Raw genomic sequence first — 24,950 nt, 5'->3', positions numbered from 1 at the left:
ACCTGCTACTCCTGCTTGAGGAGATCTGACCCTTTCTTTCCTGGTATGTCCCCTATACACACAATGGAAGACATTCTCATACACACAAATATAAGAATCGAAACTAGGATAGACTTGCTTTCACAGGTGCACATGTATGACTTACAAAATGGTGAAAAACAAACTATTTAGATATATAACACAAATACATCGTTTCTCTTAACATCTGCTTGTTGAATTTAATTTTTAAACATTTGCGTTTCCTCACACAGGGGCAGAAATCAATTATAATTAATTATCAATCATAGGGAGCAAAATGGTTTCCTAATGATCATTTTATTTATCATAAGAGGACATACTTATAGTAGTCAAATTATTTTTCTGATATTGAATCATTTTATGTTGGAGTTGAATTTCTCCAACTGGAATAGCCGTCCACTCCCAGTCCATTTTCTGTTATGGGTAAAGGAAATATCAGAGTGCACAGTGTGAGTTCTGGCCAGTGATTTCTTTGATTTATGATTTTGACTATACTCTTGCACTTCTTTAAGGACTATGTTATATTTATAGGTGTGTCTTTGTGTCTCCTTTTTTTCAGTGATGCCATCTATTTGTGTGATTTCATTAATTATAGTATAATGATATATTGTTGTTTTTCTGAGAAATTAGTTTCACATTTTTTTTCTTCTAAAAACGTACTATATTATGTTATGAGTTCTTTCAGTTGTTGTTAGTTTGGGGACTTTCTGGGACAAACAATTTAAGTTTCTCTTCTTGAAACTAAAGTCTTCACCTCTCATCATTTATTGGTAAATCTGTATTTTCCAGTTGCTACAATCTTCAATGTTTGGGTTTTTGCTACTTACATGATTGACATAATTAACACATTTGGGATTTTTAAAACTTTCTCATATTTTATTGTGTTATTATTAGCTTTAAGTCTCCACATTTCAGAACCTTAGTCATCTGAGGGAGCCTCAACTGAGGTTGCACTCCCATCAGAATGGTTGTTGATTATGTCTCTGAGAGATTGTGTTAATTGATTATTGATGTGGGAAGGCTCTTCCCCTGAGAGTGGCAATATCCCTAAGCAAGTAGGCCTGGCCTGGATAAGGAAGATAACTGATTATAACGTATCAGCCAAGCAAGGGAACAAACAGATAAATAATGTTCTTTTATGGTTTTTACCTTCCTTTTCTAGCTTGAATGGTTAACCTAAGCTCTAAAACTGACGGACTATGATCCGACTGCACCATCCAGAAAAACCATTTATTACTTCAGATGGTTTTGGTTAGAGGATTTAGTCACAGTAGCAAATAACAAAGACAGACATTACCTCTGAATAAAAGGCTGGAACAAAAGTCTTCCAAGCAAACAGCCCCAAGAAAAAAGTGAGAGTTGCCATCTAATATTCAACAAAATAGACTTTCAACCAAAAGTTATCAAGTGAGATGTGAAAGGACACTATATTCATCAAAAGAAAAATTTACCAAGAGAAAGTCTAAATTTTGAACATCTATGGCACAGATGCAAGGGCACCCACATTCATAAAGAAAACATTTCTACAGCTTAAAACATACATTGAGCCTCACACATTAATAGGGGGAGACTTCAACAGCACATTTTTACCAATGTTTAAGGTCATTGAAACAGAAACTAAACAGACATACAGTGAAACTAATAGAGTTATGAACCAAATGGATTAAACAGATATAGAAAACATTTCACCCTAAAACAAAAGAATAGACCTTCTTCTTCTTAGCACTCATGCTACCTTTTGCAAAACTGAACATATAATTGATGAAAAATCAAGCTTTACCAGATACAAGTAGAGTGAAATAATCCCATGCATCCTATCAGATCACCATGGACTATGACTAGACTTCAATAACAACAAAAACAACAGAAAATTCACATACCCATGAAAACTTAACAACTTCTACTCAGTGATAACTTGGTCAGGGAAGAAATAAAAAAGACATTAAATGTTTCCTGGAACTCAATGAAAATAATGACACAGCCTACCCAAACTTAAGGGATACAATGAATGTACTGTTAAGAGGAAAATTCATTGCTCTGAGTGCCTCTATAAAGAATTTGGGGAGATTATACACTAGCAACTTAACAGCATACCTGAAAGCTCTTGAACAAAAAGAAGCAAATACCCAAAAGGAATAGACAGCAGGAAATAGTCAAATTCAACCTAAGTCAACCAAAGAGAACAATACAAAGATTCAACAAACTGAAAGCTGGTTGCTTGAAAAAATCAACAAGATAGATAATCCCCTAGGTGAACTAACTAAAAGGCACAGAGACAGTTTCCAAATTAACAAATTCAGAAATGAAAAGGGAGACTGCAGTATTAAAAAAAAAATCAGATCCTATTACAAAAGCCTATACTCAACAAAACTTGAAAATTCAGACGAAGTGAATGATTTTCTACACAAATACAACATACCAAACTTAAATCAAGAGCAGGTACTCTATCTAAACAGGCCTATATGCCCTAAAGAAATAGAAGAATTCATTAAAAACCTCCCAACTAAAAACATCCCAGGGCCTGATAGTTTTAGTGCACAATTCTATCATACCTTAAAGAAGAGCTAATACCAACACTCCTCAAAAGATTCCATAAAAATAGAAACAGAAGGGACATAACCTATTCATTCTATGAAGCCACAATTACTCTGATACGTAAACAACACAAAGACCCAACAAAGAAAGAGAATGTCAGACCAATTTAGCTTATGAGTATGGATGCAAAAATATTCAGTACAATTCTTACAAACCAAATCCAAGAACACATCGAAATGATCATTCATCATAATGAAGTTGGCTTCATCCCAGGGATGCAAGGTTAGGTCAATGTATGAAAATCCATTAACCCAATCCACTATATAAACAAATATCATCTCATTAGATGCTTAAAAAGCATTGCACGTACTACAACACCCCTTCGTGATAAAAGTAATGGAGAAATGAAGAATTCAAGGACCATAATAAGAGCAGCATACAACAAACTGACAGACAGTATCAAATTAAATGGAGAGATACTTAAAGCAATCCCACTAAAATCAGGGACAAGACAAGGCTGCTTATTCTCCCCATATCTATTCAGTAAAGCAAAGGAAATTCTAGTTAGAGAAATAAGAGTACAAAAGAAGATAAAGGGGTTACAAATTGGCAAAGAAGTAGTCAAGGTATCTCTATTTGCAGATGATATGATAGTATACATAAGGGATTCTACCCAAGAACTTCTATAGTTGATAACCAACTCCAGCAAATGGTGGGATATAAAATTAACTGAAACAAATCCATAGCCTTCCTTTATACGTATGATAAACAGGCTAAGAAAGAAAATAGGAAAATAATACCCATCACAATGGTCACAAATAATATAAAATATCTTGGGGTAACTCTAAATAAACAAGTGAAAGATCTGTATCATAAGAACTGCAACTCTCTCAAGAAAGAAATGGGAGAAGACCTCAGAAAATGGAGAGAACTTCCATGCTCATAGATGGGTAGGATAAGCATAGCAAAAATGGACATCCTCCCAAAACCAATCTACAGATTCAATGCAATTCTCACCAAAATTCCAACACAGTTCTTCAAAGACATGTAAAGACCAATTCTCAACTCATATGTCAAACCAAAAGACTCAGAATGGTAAAAACCATTCTTTTTTTCTCAGTTTCAGTGGGCATCTTTATTGTTTAATAGATATCAACTTCTCCAAACCTACAGCTGGAATCTCACCGTATTTCCATGCTGTCATGAACAGTGACAAAGCTAACCAGAGGCTACATACGTTGAAGAGAATTAAGCTTTTACAGCTCATTTCCTTTCATAGGCAGAATATAAATAGATGCCCTCTACAATGCACAATGGTTTTACTCACTAAGGAATTTAAATGGGATCTTGAACGTAGAAAAATCCCGATGCAGTAAAGACGAGCTGACATACTGTGCAGCTGCTTAGGGTTCCTGGTGCTGCATCTTGACCACTAGCTGCATTAACACCAAATGGAGATGCAGAAAACACTAGGTTGACTTAGGGGCTATGCAAAGGAACCAAAGGCAGGAAAATACTAAACATTGCTGAGAGCATCCACCCCAGGAAGGACTTTACCTTCCAGCAGCTCTAGACTAGCACTGCCCCCAGTGCTCATATGGCTGACTTTATCCTCTGTGTTCCATTTGGCACAGCAAGTGGCAGTGTCTCCTCCACCTATGATAGTGATGCAACCCCTAGAAGTGGCTTTCACCACCTTGTCCATGAGGGACTTGGTTCCCCTGGCAAAGGCTTCCCATTCAAATACCCCAACAGGACCATTCCAAACAATCTGCTCAGCTCGAGCCACAGCCTCAGCATATTTCTTACTGCTCTCAGTACCACAGTCCAAGCCCATTCAGCCAGCAGGTATACCAGAGGCCACAGTAGCTTGGCCAGTCTTGGCATTCTCATCAATTTTGTCAGCAGTGACAGTCAACAGACAAGGTAATCTTCACACCATTTTTCTCAGCTTTGGACATGAGATTTTTGACAATCTTGGCTCCTTCTTCATCATACGGAGATGTGCCAATCTCCATGTTGTTGAGCACCTTAAGGAAGGTAAAAGCCATTCTACCACCAATGATCATCTCATTGACTTTGTCTAGCATATTATTGATCAGCTGGATCTTGTCTGCAACTTTAGCTCCTCCCAAGATAGCCAGGAAGGGTCGCTCTGGACTCTCCAAAGCCTTGGCAAAGTAGTTCAGCTCCTTCTTCATCAAAAATCCACCAGCCTTCTGTGGCAGATTCACATCCACCATGGAGCTGTGGGCTCTGTGTGCAGCCCCAAACGTGTCTTGACATAGACATCTCCGAGTTTGGACAAGGAGGCTCGAAAAGCATCAATTTTAGCTGTCCCAGCTTTAACCTTGTTCCCAGAAACATCTTTTCCCTTCCCTTCTTCCTCTACATGAAAGTGGAGGTTCTCCAGGAGGATGACAGTCCCAGCCGCTGGGTTGGCACAGGCATTCTCTACTTCTGAGCCCACACAATCCTTCAAGAACAGAACATCCTTGCCCAGCAGAGATTTGAGTTCTGCAGGAACTGGCTCTAAGGAGTACTTGTTGGGCATGGGCATACCATCAGGACGTCCCAGGTGGCTCATAAGCACAACCGACTTGGCTCCATTATCCAAGCAGAATTTGATGCTTGGGACAGCGTCCTTGATCCTTAGGTTATTTGTTATCTGGTTGTTCTTCATAGGAACATTGAAGTCCACCCTCATCCCTACCTGCTTCCCCTTCACGTTCAGCTTGTCCAAAGTCAGCATGTTAGAAAGCAACATTTTGGCAACACTGTGAGGTCGAGAGGCCTGGAGGAGAGGAAGAGGAACAAAAACCATTAACAATAAAAGAACTTCTGATGGAATCACCATTTCTGACCTCATGTTATACTACAGAGCAATAGTGATAAAAACTGCACACACAGTATTGGTACAGAGAAAGACAGGTTGATTTGTGAAATAGAAGTGAAGAACCAGAAATAAAACCACACACTTATAGACTCTTGATCTTTGATAAAAAAGCCAAAAATAGATAATGGAAAAAGGGAAAGCATCTTCAATAAATGGTGCTGGTCCAACAGGCAGTAGGTATGTCAAAAAATGAAAATAGATCCATATTTGTCACCTTGCACAAAGCTCAAGTACAAATGGATCAAGGACCTCAACATAAAACCAGATATGCAAAATCTAAAATAAGATAAAGTGGGAAAGAGCCTCATACTCATTGGCAGGGAGCATGAACATGCGGGGGTTTCGTGTGGGGTATTCATAAGCATAACTCCAATGGCTCAGACTCTAAGATCAAGAATTGATAAATGAGACTGAAAAGCTTCTGTAAGGCAAAGGACGTACTCAATAGGACAAATCAGAAACCTGCATATTGGGGGAAAAAAACTTCATTAATTCTACATCTTACAGAGGGCTGATATCCAAAATCTATTAAAAAATTTCAAGAATCTAACCTCCAAAACACCAAACAACCCAATCAAACTATGGGATATAGAGCTAAACAGAGAATTTACAAAGAGGAGTTTCAAATGGCCGAGAAGCATTTAAAGAAATGTTCAAAGTTCTTAGTCATCAGGAAAATGCAAATCAAAATGACCCTGAGGTTCCACCTCACACCAATCAGAATAGCTGAGATCAAAAAAAGCAGTAGACAGCATCTGTTGGTGAGGATGTAGAGAAAGAGGAACACTCTTCCATTGTTGGTGGCTTTGCAAACTGGTACAATCAGTCTGGGACTCAAACTGCAGGTTCCTCAGACAATTGAAAATAGATCTACCTGAAGACCCAGCTGTACCACTCTTGACATATTCCCAAAAGATGCCCAATCTTGTCACAGGGCCACATGTTCCACTATGTTCATAATGGCCTTGTTTGTGATAGCCAGAGGCTAGAAACAAGCCAGATGTTTCACAATGAAAGACTAGATACAGAAAATGTGGTTCAGTTACACAATAAAATACTATTCAACTATTAAAAAATGAGGGCATCATGAGCTTTGCAGGCAAATGGATGAAACTATAAAATACATAGGAACTCAGACCCAACAGGACATTCATGTTATATACTCACTGATAAGTAGATAGTAGCCAAAAAAAAAAATTACACAATACCCAGGATATAAGCCACAGAACTCCAGAAGATTAATAAGTCAAAGGCCCCAAGGAAGGATGCCTCAGTCCCCCTTGGGAGGGAAAAAAAGCAATCATTGAGGAACAGAGGAAGGGAGCTACCTGGATGCTGGGTACAGGGGGCATGATCAGGTATTGAGGGGGTAGGAAAGAGTAGGAGTGAAGCCCTGAGGGTCAGCAGGATGAAGGAAAATATGCAACCTTGGGAGGTGGAAGGTGGGGGTCTCTCTAGAATGGACCAGAGATCTTGGAGGTGAGAATCTCGGGAGTCAAATGAAGGGACCCTAAATGAAATTCCCAACAGTAGGGAGAGGGCACTTTTAGAGTCCACTGACAATAGAAAGACAGTAGAAAGACAAGTGGAGGGATGGGGTTGCTATCCCACAGTCAAAAGCTCTGGTCTAGAATTGTTCCTGTCTGAAAGTACTGCAGAGATAAAAATGGAGAAGAGACAGAGGGAAAGGAGGTCCAGTGACTGGCCCAAATTAGGACCCATCTCAAGGGGAGGCTCCTAGGCCTGACACTATTATTAATGCTATAGTGTGTTTACAGAGAGGAGCATAGCATGGCTGTCTTTCAAGAGGCCAAACAAGCAACTGACTGAGACAGAAGCAGATGCATGCACCCAATCAGTGGACTGAAGTCAGGGAACCCTGTGGTTGAATTAGGGAAAGGCCAAAAGGAGGGCGACCCCATAGGAAGACCAGCAGTATCAACAAGCCTGAATCCCCAAGATCTCAAAGGAACTGAACCACCAACCAGGAAGGATACAGTAGTTGATAAAAGACCCTGACACATATACAGCAGAGGACTGCCTTGTCTGGCCTCAGTGAGAGAAGATGCACCTAATCCTGGAGAGATTGTGATCCAAGGAATAGGAACACCTAGTGTGGTGGGATGGGAGGGTATGGGGGTAATGTAGGGGGTAAGAGTGGGAACATCCTCTCTGAGACAGGGTTGAGGAATGGGAAAAAAAACTGAGGGTAGACTAGGAAGGGGATAGCGACTGGACTGTTAAGAAATGATTAAAGATAAATATGATGATGATGATGATGATGGTGATGATGATGATGATGATGATGATATTTCTTAGAAGACACCCTGACACTGTTCCATGGTTATGACTTGTGACTTTTTCTGGACTGCAGTGAAGAAAGCAGTAAGTGGGGCAGTAATAAATGCAAGTTTGTTCTGTAGAAACAAAGCACTAGGTATTTTCAGATGGCAGGCAAATGCTGAAACAGAGGCAGGAATTTTCATGATGATTATCACCATTAAGGCCCTTACTCCATACTGGAAGTCTTTGAAGGTACCCTAAGAGTAACATTCCCTCTTGCTAAACCTATTCTGGAAAGAATAAGCAAAATGATTCCTAGTCACCAGAAGGAACTTCATATTATAAAACCTGCTGCAACTATGGTCCAAGCATGGTATAGCCCATCTCAAGTTAGAAGTCAAATGTGGCGGTATCGCCCATGTTTCTGCAAGCAAGAAAGATATAGGATTAATCGTTGTGGATTTTTTTTCTTATGTGTTTTCAGTTCAACACTGTTCCAGTCATCTGTTTTGCCAAATCAGAGCCCCAGTGAGTAAACTGAGAGTTCATTGCAGGAAGCTGTGAGGGTGAAGCGTGAGTCGAATTTTGAGACCATAGATGTTGAGATTCCTAAGCTATGAGAAAGCTAACATGGAGAGAATAATATAGGGAGGGAAAGTTATTGAAATGAAAGATGTATGAGAAGTCACAGGGATAGGGTGAGCCAAGCCCATTTATCTGAGACAAAGACATAGGATTTGGTGTTTGCCTTGTTTATTTTCTTGCCCTGGTCCAATCTCCCCTTGCTATTTCCACATTACTCTGGATTTTACTGAGAAGGGCTCTTTGGAGCCATTTTATGTTGGAAAGATGTATCTTGTTTTCTGATTTTACAAGATGTGGCAATCCAGAGATTGTTTTGATTGTCAACAGAGATGTTGGACAGTGTGTAGGCTATTGCAGACTATTGGTATCATTGATACTAGACTAAATGCATTTTCTTCATGGGATGAGTATAATCCTATAGTGACCAAAGTCAGAATGTAGTTGATTGAATCACAAAGTCGCTAAATAGCATGATGTCTTTGAAAACTTGTCTCTCCTTTGGGGGTTTCTTTTGGGTACCTTATGGAAGCTTTTGTAGAAGGAACCTTTCTCAATTTCTATTGGGTTTGTAATTTGATTGTCCATATACTCAACCCATTTCCTGTTCTTTGTGTCTGCTGTGTTGCTGTTGAACCTGATCAGTCAGGTTCTGCCTCTTGCAGCCTGGCCTTCACCATTATAGACTCTGTCCCTAACGTACAGTAGAGGCTATTGCTGTTCAGTGCTAAGCTATTTTGCTAGACTGGTGTTTTCATGCTTTTACTTTTGTTGTTTTTATTTTTGAAGATAAAGTCTCTCTGTGCAGCCCTGGCTGTCCTTAAAGTAGCTATAGAGATGCTTGGCAGTTTTTGTTTTTCTATTATTGGTTGATGAACCTAGAATGTATGTTTTTGTATGCATCAAGAATGTTCTACTGATCTTCATCCACATCTTGAATGTTGAAATTTGGCTGAGTACATTCTCTTTCTCAGGATAACATGTATTTGTGACATTAATATTACCTAAGTCTATTGAGTCATTAGATTGTAATTTTGTAATAGTCTTTATACCTTTTTTTTTTTATTGAGTATGAGTATTTTGCCTGTGTGCACAAATATGCTGTCATGTGTGCCAGGTCCTCAGAGTAGTCAGAAACTAGCCTCAGAAAACCTGAACTGTGAATAATGGATAGTTGGGAGTCCAAATGTAAGTACTGGCAATTGAGCCTAATTATTAGTGTGACCAGCAAGAGCTCTTCACTGGGGAGCAATCTATTCTGCCCTATGTTTCTTATTTATGATAAGCATTTACATTGCTTATATTATCGTCTGTCCATTTCCTTGTAGTAAGCTTTTATTTATGTTACAGTTCAAACTGGGGCACCTTGGGTTTCTGGAAGATGAATACAGAACTGGAGTGAAGGTACAAATTCTTGGAGGAACTTCAGTAAAAAAAAAAAAAAAACTTCTGAGTTCTTTTTATCTCTTTAATTTGATTGACTTTGTACGGGCGACCTCTTTCTGTCCTACAACTTGTTGTATAGACCAGCTTAGCATCTAACTCAATGAAATATCCTTACCTCTGCTTTCTGTGTGCTGGGATTAAAGCTAATACATCTAGCTTGACCATCATTTTTTTGTACTTAGTAATTATTCATACAATTTCTCTGATGTGTGGTCAGTAGTTTCCATCTGTCTGCTTGTCTCTATGTTTTTTTAATTGACATTTCTCTTGCAAGGCAATATCCTATTCAAAGAGCTCAGAAATGACAGAGGTAAACCTTATTACTTAGTTTTCTTCTAAAATGGCTTAGTGATTACTTTAGAACTTCTGCATCAGGAAATCAGTCAGGGAAGCATGAGAGTTGTATGAATATATTGCCAATGAAGTGTACAGTTACAGTGTTGTCGATATCATGCTCTTTATTTTACACATGCATGGGATATTTTAGAATGGAATGACCTATGATGATGTGCATGTAAATTTCACTGGAGAAGAATGGGCTTTGCTGGATCTTTCTCAGAAGAGGCTGTACAAGGATGTGATGCTGGAAACCTACAGGAATCTCACTGCTATAGGTAAGAGTGAATTTTCTTTGGCATTTTAAAATAAGGGGACCACTCTTTTGTAATTTCAATTGATAGTGAGCAGGAATAAGGTGAACAAACCGAGCATGGTTCTAAGGTTCACTGAAGATAGCAACTTCAATTTTGCCTAATTTCCAATAATATATCATACATTTTCTGGTACTTTATTTTAGGTTACAGTTGGGAAGATGGTAATACTGAAGAACATTTTCAACGTTCTAGAAGACATGGAAGGTAATTTTCAGGTGGAGGCTGATAGGTGGAATTCAGGTGGAATGCTTCTTAAGAAAAAAAATTTTTAAATTCATTTATTTAAGTATGTGAGTACACTGTTGCTGTCTTCAGACACACCAGAAGAGTGCATCAGATTTCATTACAGATGGTTGTGAGCCACCATGTGATTGCTGGGAATTGAACTCAGGATCTCTGGAAGACCAGTAAGTGTTCTTAACCACTGAGCCATCTCTCCAGCCCAAGAAAAGCAAGAGTGTAAAAAAACAAACTGATTTTGAGTGAATCAATGATTATTAAATTTTCAAAAAACTATGTACCACAATGACAAGTATTTGATTTGTCTTTGCAAGTCATTCCTCTAAGAAAGAAGACAGGGAAACAGTGCCTTAACAGATATCACCATTTGAATCAGCCCCTTAGTGTTATGTTGTAGAACTGCCAATCTATTTAATCTCATACAATTTAGGTGTTGTGAAAGATATACACATTGAATAGGTGCTAAGTATATGTCCAATGCCTCCAATAAGCAAGTATTTCATAATAAAGCTGATGTTATTTATGTACTTTTAGTATTGTTAAGTTGAGTGGACAGTTTATGAGAGTCAAGAAGGTTGCTATGAAGAAACCTTAATCTCCGTACCACACGTCTGGGAAGAACAAACTGTCAAATTATGTGAATGCAATATGGAAACCTTTCATTTGTTATTCTAATTTCAGTAGGCATATGTCACAATGGATCCGAAACATGTAAGCATAGGGATATTAAAAGAAGCAGTGTACCTCTTTTTCAGTAGATTTAGAATATATAGAGATATATAGTAGTCCACACTTTAAATAGACTTTCTGAATGTGGTAAAACTTTACAATTAATTTGTTTTCAACTTCATTGGAAGTACAACCATAAACTCACACTGCAGAAAATACCTATGTGTGCTAGGAGTATGGAAATTCTTCTGTTTCTCCTGGTTCACTTTGCATATGCAGAATAACTCACACTATAGGAAAATTTATGAATGCAAATGATGTGGTAAAGCTTTGAATTCTTTCAGTCCTCTTCAAATATGAAAAAAAAAATCTCATATAGAAAAAGGATGTTATAAATGTGAGCCATGTAATGAATTCTCTTACCATCGCAGGTATCGTCAAAGACAAAACCAACCCATAATGAGAGCGAACACCATGAATGTGAACTAAATGTTAAATCTTTAAGATCTGATTCTTCTTTAGCATTAGAACAAATTATAAAACTCGTTCATAGCAGTAAAATGATTCATCAATGCAATGAATGTGGTAAAGCTTTCACATATTCCTATTATCTTTGCAGGCATGAAAGAAGTCATACTGGAGAAAAACCTTCTGTATATACTCAATGTGGTAACGTGTTTGCATATCACAGTCATTCTCAAAAACATGACAGAATTCATACTGGAGAGAAACCCTGTGAAGGTATTCAACATGATAAAGCCTTTGCACATCACAGTCATTTTCAAAGGCGTGAAAGAACACATACTGGAGAGAAACTTTATGAATGCAATCAGTGTGGTAAAGCCTTTGCACATTGTAGTTACCTACGAAAGCATAAAAGAATTCATAGTGGAGAGAAACCCCATGAATGTAATCAATGTGGTAAAGCCTTTGCATGTCATAGTAATCTCCGAATACATAAAAGAACACATACTGGGGAGAAACCCTATGAATGTAACCAGTGTGGTCAAGCCTTTGCATTTCAAGGTAATCTCCGTTTACATGAAAGAACACATACTGGAGAGAAACCCTATGACTGTAATCAATGTGGTCAAGCCTTTGCATCACACAGTCATCTCCAAATACATAAAAGAACGCATACTGGAGAGAAGCCCTACAAATGTAATCAATGTGATAAAGCCTTTTCACAAGGCAGTTCCCTACAAATACATAAAAGAACACATACTAGAGAGAAGCCCTATGAGTGTAATCAATGTGGAAAAGCCTATATATGTCACAGTAGCCTCCGAATACATAAAAGAACACATACTGGAGAAAAGCCCTATGAATGTAATCAATGTGGTAAAGCCTTTGCAAGTCACAGTACTCTCCGAATACATAAAAGAACACATACTGCAGAGAAACCCTATGGATGTAATCAATGTGGTAAAGCCTTTACAAGGCACAATAGTCTCCAAATACATAAAAGAACACATACTGGAGAGAAACCGTACAAATGTGATCAATGTGATAAAGCCTTTTCACAACAAGGTCATCTCAGAATACATAAAAGAACACATACTGGAGAGAAACCTTATGAATGTAATCAGTGTCATAAAGCTTTTGCACGTCATAGTCAACTTCAAATTCATGAAAGAATTCATACGGGAGAGAAACCTTACAGGTGTAATCAATGTGATAAAGCTTTTGCACAGTATGGTAGTCTTCAAATACATAAAAGCACGCATACTGCTGAGAAACCCTACAAATGTAATGAATGTGGTAAAGCTTTTTCACAACACAGTTATCTCCGGATACATAAAAGAATACATACTAGAGAGAAACCCTATGAATAAGCAATGTGGTAAAGCCTTTATATGTAGTCTTCGAAATCAAGACCAAATTCATACCGCAGAGTAACCCTATAAATTTAGTCAGTGTGGTAATATTTTGCACTTAATGGCATCATAATGCTAGAGTAAAATGTTTGGTGTTATCTACCTGTTAAAGCCTTTGCACATGACAGTAGTTTTGAGTGCTGAAAAAACTTATACTGAAGGTATTCTATGACTATAAAGGATTTGGTAAGATATTTAGCCCATACATTTACATTTAGTTACAGAAGATTATTAATGCAGGGGGAATAAATCTGACAAGTGTCAACAGCATATTCAAGCATTATTATGTTCCTCTTTATTATGCCCTGATGACCTGGAAGAAATAAAAGATTGATTACATCAGAAGTATTTGAGGCCTTGGTGCTTTAAAGAAATTTCAGAGTCTGAATCTCTACAAAATGATGAAGAGTGAAAAGAAAGATAAGGAGAGAAACTGACAAGTCTTAAAATGTGGCTGACTACTTGACCAATGCCACAAGAAGTTTATCTCAAATATGGTGAAAAGGTAGCAATGGGAGCCCACAAGGAAATATGTATATTGTATGCCTGCTGGAGTTTATATCTCCTATAAGGAGAGAAAAGGAATTTGCAGGCATGAAGACTGACTTGTCAGACTAGGATGGTATTCTGTTTCTCTGAAGCCTATATAATTCTGTTCAGAGGATATCAGGAGATCCTGAGACTTAAACAGAAGTCACTCTAAGACTAGGGCAATCATGCCTTTGCAAAGAGGTATGAATGATCTATGAGGGGGAGAGCTTTCGATATAAAAGCCAACGGATCAAAAGACTAGAGGGCAATGCTTAGTTTGTACCTCAGGACAAACTGGCTCTTACTGTGTTCTCTACATCCACTTAGCTGTGGTGGTTCAGCTCATCCAGGTCTTCCACTCTTTCCTTTTTCTTGGCAACTACAATATAGCTTCCAGTGAGAGCATTGTGCTTCTTTCCTGGCAGTTCTCACCCATTCATTAATCCCTGGAAAGAGTAAGGATGATCTAAAGAGATATATCTCTCCCTTTGGCTAACAATTAGTGAAACAGTGGAGTGCATGAAATTCAAATATCCTGGGTAATCACATTCTGGGTAAGACTGAGTTCTCTAGAGAAGGCTTCTGCTGAAGAAACTTTTGCACATTTGCAGGAAACAGAGGAGCTAAGAATGGGTAGGGTTTAAGGTATGGCTGGAGAATTCTTACACTGCTTGGATTGGTTACTTCCTTTGCATCTATTTCTTTCCTTCCATCTAAATATCTTATCACTCCCAAGGATTGAATAGTTTGCTTCTGTGGCATTGTTCCAATTTAGTCACACTTAATAAATATCATGTTTCTAATTTTCATGATAAATTTGCTTTTTTATGTCTTTTCTATTTTCATTTTTTATTATTTTAAAGAATAGTTTCATGATGAATTTCTGACTGGCATAGAAGTAAGTATATAGATTCAGGTCTTCTAGAACATCAGAGAGATTTGTCTATCTTGCCTGTATAGGGTCTGTATTATAATTGGGCATTTCAAAGCCAGTTAATCTGGCTCTCTTTGTTGGCTTATTAGGGATAAGTGACTGAGCCTGGCTCCTTAGCATAGCCAGAAAAACACAAGCTAAACTCTGAAGTGCAGAAGAAGTCTCCCATAAAATACAGTCCTTCAACCTTGAACTCTACTATCTCCAAACCATTAGCAATATTGTTTTACTTTATCGTTATTATAATGGTTATAAACTCCTAAGATTCATTAAGGGCCTGGGGGAGAGTTCTATCCTTAATCTAAAGTTGGTAAAAATCAAGCTCACATAGGTAACTGTTTTTTCAGCTGCAGTTAAGTTTAACTGCTGATCTTACTGACCCCATAATTCTAATGACTCATTAGGTGAAGTTGAAGCCATTAAAGACAAGCACAGCCTTGTAATCACAGTGCTCAGAAAGTGGAGGCAGAAATGTCAGGATTTCAATGTCATCCAAGTAGAGAGTACTCTATGGGGTATGGAGTGATGCCCAAGGAACCAAGAGATTGTGATTGGCTCAGAATGATGCCTGTCTTCTTTACTGAAGCTCCATGACTTGGCAGGGCATGGCACCATCAAGTTTTAGCTCTGGGACTTAGGATGGGTTCTGTCCCCTCGGCTGTTTCATCTTCCTGCAACCTAAGAATCTAGTTTAGGAGCCCTGGGAAGTTTGAGTCCAACTCCTCTTATATTCTAAGCCCAACCCATTTGTACAGAATAGAGGATGCCTCTTGATATGTGCATAGGGTTGAGCAAAGACAGAGAACCAAGAAACAGCCCATTGTCTAGGGTGGTTGATATTCTGTCTCTTTTCCAACCATATCCTAGATGTACCAATATAAGCAATAGACCTCCTGCTGAAAAATAAATGAAGAGAAGCAGGAAGATGGCAAGAGGGGCTTAGAAAGTCACCACTGATGGACATAGTGATGCATTGTTAACCCCAGCACTCAGAAGGCAAAGGTAGGTAGATCTCTGAGTCATAGTGACATTGGAGGGTGGAGTAGGTCCAAGTGAATTGAGGAGCCCTAATTCACACGATGAGCAGGCCCTGCTTGCCTGGGATTGATACTAAGACTCTGCCAAGTCCCTTTTTGTGGCTGAGGGCCAGGCAGAGTGAAGACATTGTTGGCTCAGGACTCTAGGAACAGACATATGCTCACCTGTTCTCTGTATGCTTCAGCCACTAAGGTCTTCCACCTATCTCTTCTAATCACTTTCAGCTCTTTTCATTTCTCTCCCCTGGATCACTGCACTCCACATCTCAAAATGACTAAGTTCTCAGGTTAAAATAGAACGAGCAGGCAGTGCAAGAATGACAGAGGAGTAGAGGCTCTTCTGTTCACGACTCGAACCTACTGAGGTGTGGAACTTGCTCACATTCTCCTCTTTCAGCCTCTGAACTACCAGAATTTTATAACATGAGCCACATGCATAGCCAAAGGAACATTGTTATTGATGAGATTAAATTGTCTTTCAGCTAGAAGTGGAAAAATAACAGTAAGAGAATATGATTTTTGTTATAACTCATGGCAGCTTGATTCACATGGCCAAAAAATGGAGTATAAAGCAGGTATTCATAAAATCTTATCCAAAGTGTTATGCAAAAAATTGGAATCAATTGGCAGTTCAAATCCTGAAATCCATCTGTTTCATTTTTTATCCCACTGTTTCTTCTAAGATGATATATCTTTCACTGACAGTGGCATTAGGGAAGAGAGTCAAGTTACAATGATGTAAGATGTGTTTACAGCATACAGTCTAAAACTCAAGAGCTGCTTCACAGGTGCTATACTAGACTCAACTTCCCAAGCGACTGCAGTTACAGGCATGAGCAACTGTTTCTGACTGCCTTGATAAAACTCATTGGCGGTACCATTTAGAGTGACTGAAAGATGTTGTATTTCTAATTTAGACTAAATTTTAATTATATATTCTGAGATAGGTTAAATTTAGTCGTAACAAATATACACTTATAAAGATCTCTCAGGCTTTGGGGGAAAACAGTGTCCTTTTTTTGTAGAACATGATTTAACAGAATTGTTAAAGATTTTGGTCATAGGTGACACAATAGAGAATCTCACCAAGATGCTAAGCCTTCATTTTCTGAAGGAGTCGAGAGAATCAACCTCAGAAAAGACTGACACCCAGCTAACTCACTCCACTCACTTTCTTCAAACATTATACAAGGTCATTTGGAGCTGGGAAAAGTTCTAGCTACCAAAGTTATCTTGCCCTGGTTGGCTATGAGAGCAGATGGCCCACACAAATCTCAGTCCATTTTAACCATGACTAGCCATAATCAAAAGCAAGAACTCCAGGTTTGACAGGAGTGTCTTGGGGTCAAGGTTGCTGTAGCTACAAGTTCTCATGTAGCACCGAGTACAGATTCTCTGTAAACAGATGTCATTTCTTCAAGGTTCAGACAAACTCAAAATAATTCCTCAGCCTCTGCTGATTGGCATAAGCATAGCAAAAGCTTTTTTGATTCATTTCACTTAAAGCCAGACACAAAAGCTTTAATATACATTTCACATAAATAAAGAGCTAAAGACTTTACTATACATACCACTACTGTGAACATTTCATGCTTACTTGCAGACTAGCAATAATGGTTTGAATAGGTTTGGTCCTTATAGGATCTTATGATTGAATGCTTGTACCATAGGGAGTAACACTAGAAAGAGGTGTGTCCTTCTTGGAATAATTGTGGCCTTGTAGAAGGTGTGTCACTTAAGGATTGAGCTTCCAAGTCCAAATAAAGTGTTTCTCTTTATAAGAGTAGCCTTTATCATGGTGTCTCTTCACAGCAATAAAACCTTAACTAAGACACTAGCCATTGACCAACTGGCAGAGCAATGAAATGGAATACAGAGAAATGTTTTTTAGTAATAGAAGTATTGTTAGTTTATTGAAACAAGATAAGGCCTCTGGAGCATAAAATTTGGCTAGTTGTTGATAAAATCAGTCAAATAAAATGCCAAATCTAACAAGTTTCTAACATAAAACATCCAAGCAATGTTACAAAACACTAAATGCATGGGACTAGAAAAGAAAATCCACCCACAGTAAAAACAACAAAAAAAAAGTGTACAAAATAAAGAGACAATATTAAAAGCAACAATGGAAAAAGGCTAAGTAACATATAAATCGGTCTTATTAGAATTACACCAGACTTCTCAACAGAGACTCTAAAAGCCAGGTGATCCGGACAGATGTCATCCAGACCCTAAGAAAACACAAATGCCAGCCCAGGCTACTTACTATATCCTGCAAAACTCTAAATCACCATAGATGAAGAAACCATGATATTCCATGACATACCAACAAGTTTAGAATACCCATGATACACCCCATAGACTGTATGAAACTTAACAACAAGGAAGGCCCTAGTGGGGATACTTCAGTCCCACTTAGAAGGGGGAACAAAAATAATCATGAGAGGCAGAGGGAGGGAGGGAACTAGGTGGGAGAAGGGAGGGGGCAGGAAAAAGGGAGGGCAGGCTCAGGTATGGGGAGGGGGGAGACAGGAGAGAAACCCGTAGGGCCAGGAGAATGAATAGAAATATGCAACAGTGTGGGGTTAGAGGTTGGGGAACTTTCCAGACACTGGTGAACACATTAAACATGAGGGTAAGATCAGAAAATGCAACATATAAAATAGATGGTAGCTTGGACCTGTTTGCATCTAGGAATTTTAAATTAAAAAAAGTATAATGAAAGATTTCTTTTAACAAATGGACTCCTTTCTTTCATGCTTGCTTTCTTCATGTTGTTCTATGTCATTCTTTCTTTTTTCCTTCCTACCTTGCTTCGTGGATTCTTTTAATTGTTTTTGTGTTTGTTTTTTGTTTTCCTCTTACTTGTTTTTGGTTTGCTTGTTTGTTTGTTTAAGGAAGGTCTTCATAGACCTGGCTGTCTTGGAACTCACTATGTAAAAAGGGCTAGCCTATGATACCAGGAAAAATTAGGTAAGCCCTTGCTCGTCTCAATATCCTTTCTACCAAGTCTCTCAAAAGCACACCAATAGGAGTAAGCTGTAGCCTGCCCTAGTGTCCATTTTCTTGCCAACAACTCTACCTGCATTCCCAGAGGTATGGTGGCACCAGGGAAAACCACATGGCTAAAGCCCAGGGTAAGAACACAGCAAGGACCAGAGCAATATGGCATCACTAGAAATCAGCTGTCCAACTACAGCATGTCCTGGATATCCTAACATAGCATAAGAAAATAAGTTTATATCCAGTCTTATGAAGATGACAGATGCCTTTAAAGAGGACATAAGTAAATGCTGACAAGAAATACTAGAAAATGCAATCAAACAGATGAAGGGAATGCAGAAAACTCTTTAAGACCTGTTAATGGAAATACAAGCAATAATGAAAACACAAAAAATTAGATAATTCCATTAGGTGCAAAAACAAGTTAAGAAAACAGAAGCTACAGGTGTAAGCATCACCAACAGAATATAAGGTCTGGAAAAGTGATTCTCAGGTAAGAAGATATAATAGAAGAAATTGATATATCAGTCACATAAAAGGTTAAATCTAAAAAGTGTCTGACACAAAACATCTAGAAAATTTTGGACACTATGAAAAAAAAAGCAAATCTAAGAATAATAGAAAGAAGGGAAAGATTTCCAACTCAGCAACCATGAAGATATTGTCAACCAAATCACAGAATTTTTTGTTAACGTAAAGAAACAGATGCCTCTAAATGTACAAGAAACTTACAGGACACCAAGTAAATTGAACCAAAAATGAAAATCCTTCTGACCAATAATAATCAAAATGTTAAATGTACTGAACACAGGATATTAAAAGGTAGAAGGAAAAAGACCATGTAACATATAAAGACAGTTCTAGCAAACACCCAAATTCTCAACAGAGACTCTCAAATCCAGAAGGACCTGGAGAGATGTCTTGCAGTTTCTAAGAGACCTCAATTTCCACCCTAAACCATCAAAATTTTCAATCACCTTAGATGGAGAAAAGAGCTATTCCATGACAAAGGCCAACTTTAAACACTGTCTTACACAAATCCAACCCTACAGAAGATACTAGAAGGAAAACTACAAACTAATGAGGCCAACTGCATGAGAAATAACAGGAAATAATTTCACATTAGCAAAAATCGAAGGAAAGCACACACCAACACTCACACACACTGCCATCATCAACATAACAGTAATCAAAAAGTACTAGGCTTTAATATCTCTCAACATAAATGGACTCAATTTGCCTATAAAGAAACAAACTATGACAAAGAGTATAAAATCAGGATCCATCATTTTGCTGTGTACAAGAAATTCACCTCAACATCAAATATAGGTTCATTTACACAATGGAATACTATTCAGCTATTAAGAATGAGGGCATCCTGAGTTTTTCAGGAAAAATGGATAGAACGAAAAAATATCCTGAGTAAGGATGTGCAGATGAAAAAGGACATGCATGCTATGTACTTACTAGGAAGTGGATATTAGACAAAATAAATACAGAATACCCAAACTACAATCCACAGAACTCAAGAAGGTAAACAAACCAACAGACCCAAATGAGGATGCTTTATCCTCACTTGGGAGGGAGAAGTAAGCAGAGGACAGAGGGAGGTAGGGAACTGGATGGGAGAGTGGAGAGGGAGGGGCGAAGGAGAGGGGACATGATTATGTATTGGAGGGGGGACAAGGGATGAAGCTCTGAGGGTCAGCAGAATGAATGGGAATATACAACCTCAGGAAGTGGGAGGTGAGGAGACCTATGAGAATTTACCAGAGACCTGGGAGGTGAGAGAATCACAAGACTCAAAAGGCAGGACATGAGATGAATTGCTCAACAATTCTGAGAGGGAACTTGTAGAGTTCACCTCCAACAGAGAGACAGGGCTTCAAGTAAAGGGGTAAGGTTGCCATCCCACAGTAAAAAACTTTGACCCAGAATTGTTGATCTCTGAAAAGCTGCGGAGATAAAAGTGGAGAAGAAACTGAATGTCTCTAAGGTCTGACACTATTACTGATGCTATGATGTACTTGCAAATATGAGCCTGGCATGGCCACCCTCCAAGAGGCCCAACAGACAGCTGAAGGAGACAGAGGCAGATGCTTGCATGCAACCCTGAAGTCAGGGACCCCTGTGGTTGAATTAGGGACAGGCTGGAAGAAATGGAGGAGAAGGGCAACCCCAAAGGAAGACCAGCTATATCAACAAACCTGAACACCCAAGATCTTTGAGGCACTGAGCCAGCATACACTAATCGGTCCGAGACCCACAACATAGAAAGCCTGGTCTGGCCTTAGTGAGAGAAGAGGCACCTAACCCTTGAAAAACTTGAGTCCCCAGAGAATGGGAAGGCTTGGTGGGGCGTGGGGTGTTTTTGTGGGAGGTGTGGGGACATCCTTTTGGAAGCGTGAGGAGAAATGGATGAGGAATTGTTGGAGGGCACAATGGGACAAGGATAGTGTCTGGACTGTAAAACATGATTAAAGATTGAAAAAATAAAAACATTACTTCAGAATAAAGAGCTGAAAAAATTTTTAAGCAAACTGATTAAAAAGCAAACTGAAGGTGCCTGGATCTTTTCTTATCATGGCCCACAGCTCCCTGCTGCCAAATCCTGTGGGAGAGAGAGCTGAACACCCAGAAGTATGGGCAATCCTGAGACTGCAGGACAGACTGCAACTTCTTCCCATCTTTGCCCACATCCCTGGCCCAAGAGGAAACTGCATAGTGCCTCTGGACACAGGAATATAGGAGCAGTCAGCTGCAGGAGCCCTGCTGTCTGTGTCTGTGCCCAGATCTGAACCAAAAGGGACAAACAGCTCCCTGCACCCAAACGCCAGTGGTGTGGGGGTAGAGCTAGACCCTCAGAAGAATGGACACTGCTGAGAAATCAGAGGAGACTACTCTCTGCCACATTCCTGATTCAAGAGGAAAATGCCTAGTGCCATCTGTGCCCCTGCACACAGGGACCTAGGAGCAGGAGGGGCAGGACCCTTCCTGTTACTGCCCTCGTCAAGAGCTAAAAGCCAGCTGCCAGGAGCGAATACATGCCCAAGAGCAGAACACTCTGTTCCCATAACTGAAAGAAAACAGGAAAACAGGTCTACAGGAGTGCTGACACACAGGCCTACAGGAGGGTCAAGCCACCATCAGAAACAAAAAGACAAACTAACACCAGAGAAAACCTGATGGTGAGAGGCAAGTGCAGGGACCCAGTCAACAGAAACCAAGACTACTTTGCATCACCAGAGCACAGTTTTCCCACCAAGGCAAACACTGGATATCCAAACGCACTGGAAAAGCAAGATTAAGATTCAAAAATCACATTTTATAATGATGATGGAGGACTTTAAGAAGACCATAAATAACTCCCTTAAAGAAATACAGGACAACACAGGTAAACCAGAAGTAGCCCTTAAAGGGGAAACACAAAAATCCCTTAAAGACTTACAGGAAAACACAACCAAACAGGAGAAAGAAATGAAGAAAACTATCCAGCAGTTAAAAATGGAACTAGAAACTATGAATAAAACAAGAAGGGAGACAGTCATGGAGATAGAAAACCTAGAGAAAGAGATCAGGAATCATAGATGTGAGCATCACTAACAGAATACAAGAGATAGAAGAGAGAATCACAGGAACAGAAGATACCCTAGAAAACATTACACAACTATCAAAGATAATGTAAAACAGAAAATGCTTCTAGCCCAAAATATACATGAAATCCAGGACACAATGAGAAGATCAAACCTAAGGATAGAGAGTGAAGACTCATACCTTAAAGGGCCAGTGAATATATTCAACAAAACTATAGAAGAAAACTTCCCTAACCTGAAGAAAGAGATGCCCATAAACATACAAGAAGCCTACAGAATTACAAATAGATTGGACCAGAAAAGAAACTACTCCCATCACAAAAAGGTCAAAACACCAAATGAACAAAACAAAGAAAGAATGATAAAAGCAGTAAGGGGAAAAGGTCAAGTAACATAAAAGGCAAACCTATCAGAATTACACGAGACTTCTCAACAGAGACTATGAAAGCCAGAAGATCCTGGACAGATGTCATACAGACCCTAAGGGAACACAAATGCCAGCCCAGGCTACTATATCCAGAAAATTATCAATTAACATTGGCAGAGAAACAAAGATATTCCATGACAAAACCAAATGTATACAATATCTTTCTACAAATCCAGCCCTACAAAGGATAATAAATAGCAAAGCACAACAAAAAGAAGCAAGCTATAACCTAGAAAAAGCAAGAAAGTAATCTTTTTGCAACAAAACGAGAAGAAGAGAAGCACACAAAAATAGTCCCACCTCTAAAAAAATTAACAGGAAGGAACAATCACTATTCCTTAATATCTCTCAACATCAATGGGCTCAATTCCCCAATAAAATGACATAGACTAACAGACTGGATATGTAAAGAGGACCCAGCATATTGTTGCATACAGGAAACACACCTCAGAGACAAAGACAGACACTACCTCAGAGTAAATAGCTGTAAAACAACTTTCCAAGCAAATGGCCCAAAGAAACAAGGTGGAGTTGCCATTCTAATATCAAATAAAATTGACTTTCAACCAAAAGTCATCAAAAAAGCTAAGGAAGGACACTTCATATTCAACAAAGGAAAAAATCCATGAAGATGAACTCTCAATTCTAAATATCTATGCTCCAAATAAAAGGGAACCTACATTTATAAAAAGAAACCTTACTAAAGCTCAAAGCACACACTGCACCTTACACAATAATAGTAGGAGATTTCAACACCCCATTCTCATAATTGGGCAGATCATGAAATCAGAAATTAAACAGAGACATAGAGACACGAGGAGAAGTGATGAACCAAATGGACTTACCTAATATGTATAGAACATTCCATCCTAAAACAAAAGGATATTCCTTCTTCTTACCACCTCATGGTACTTTCTCCAAAATTGACCATATAATTGGTCACAAAACAGGTCTCAACAGATACAGAAAGATAGAAATAATCCCATGCATCCTATCAGATCATCACAGACTAAGGCTGATCATCAATAAGAACAATAAGGAGAGAACACCCACATATACATAGAAGTTGAACAATGCTCTACTCAATGATAACTTGGTCAAGGAAGAAATAAAGAAAGAAATTAGAGTTCTTAGAATTTAATGAAAATGAAGGTACAGTATACCCAAATTTATGGGACACAATGAAAGCTGTACTAAGAGGAAAACTTGTAGCTCTGAGTGCCTGCAGAAAGAAACAGGAGAGAGCATATATCAGCAGTTTGACAGCACACCTAAAAGCTCTAGAACAAAAAGAAGCAAATACACCCAGGAGGAGTAGAAGGGAGAAAATAATCAAACTCAGAGCTGAAATTAACCAAGTAGAAACAAAAAGGACTATACAAAGAGTCAACAGAACCAAAAGCTGGTTCTTTGAGAAAATCAACAAGGTAGATAAACCCTTAGCTAGATAAACCAGAGGGCACAGAGAGTGTGTCCAAACTAACAAAATCAGAAATGAAAAGGAAGACATAACAACAGAATCTGAAAAAATTCAAGAATCATCAGTTCGTACTACAAAAGCCTATATTCAACAATACTTGAAAATCTGAAGGAAATGGACAATTTTCTAGACAGGTACCAAAGTTAAATCAGGAACAGACTAACCATCTTAACAACCCAATAACTCCTAAAGAAATAGAAGTAATCATTAAAACTCTCCCAATCTAAAAGAGCTCAGAACCAGATGGGTTTAGTGCAGAATTCTATCAGATCATCATAGAAGACCTCTGACCAATACTGTCCAAACTATTTCACAAAATAGAAACAGACAGAGCACTACCAAATTCCTTCTATGAAGCCACAATTACTTTTACACAAAAACCACACAAAGACCCATAAAAGAAAGAGAACTTCAGACCAATCTTCCTTATGAATATCGACGCAAAAATACTCAATAAAATTCTTGCAAACTAAATCCAAGAACACATCAAAATGATCATCCACCATGATCAAGTAGACTTCATCCCAGATATGCAGGAATGGTTCAAAATATAGACACCCATCAATGTATCAACTATATAAACAATCTCAACTATAAAAACCACATGATCATTTAATTAGTTGCTGAGAAAACATTTGACAAAATTTAACACCCCTTCATGATAAAAGTCCTGGAAAGAATAGGAATTCAAGGCCCATACCTAAACATAGTAAAAGCCACATACAGCAAACCACTAGCTAACATTA

General features: G+C 38.6%; 1 protein-coding gene and 1 pseudogene across 8 annotated transcripts in view; one reads left to right on the top strand and one right to left on the bottom strand.

Annotated features, from left to right (window-relative positions):
- Positions 1–24,950, top strand: part of Znf431l-ps8 (zinc finger protein 431 like, pseudogene 8) — a 79,769-nt gene that overhangs the window by 13,539 nt on the left and 41,280 nt on the right. For 2 of the 8 annotated variants that reach the window (XR_015646352.1, XR_015646354.1), the window contains 4 exons: positions 10,248–10,374; positions 10,557–10,617; positions 11,942–12,063; positions 15,532–15,666. Coding sequence is in view for 4 of the 8 variants with exons in the window: in XM_087600264.1 (XP_087456390.1) it covers positions 10,248–10,374; positions 10,557–10,617; positions 11,942–13,157 (1,404 nt within the window). In the remaining 4 variants the exon portion in view is untranslated. Of the gene's footprint in view, positions 1–10,247; positions 10,375–10,556; positions 10,618–11,941; positions 13,545–15,531; positions 17,774–21,298; positions 23,398–24,950 lie in introns of those variants that run through there. The other 6 variants (XM_087600264.1, XM_087600274.1, XR_015646351.1 and 3 more) reach the window with 5 other exon arrangements.
- Positions 4,041–5,341, bottom strand: LOC148007340 (phosphoglycerate kinase 1 pseudogene; annotated as a pseudogene).

This window comes from Rattus norvegicus, chromosome 1 (genome assembly GCF_021556685.1).
Source record: "Rattus norvegicus strain SHRSP/BbbUtx chromosome 1, alternate assembly SHRSP_T2T, whole genome shotgun sequence".
Classification (NCBI taxonomy): domain Eukaryota; kingdom Metazoa; phylum Chordata; class Mammalia; order Rodentia; family Muridae; genus Rattus; species Rattus norvegicus.
This window is presented reverse-complemented; position numbering and strand designations above follow the sequence as displayed.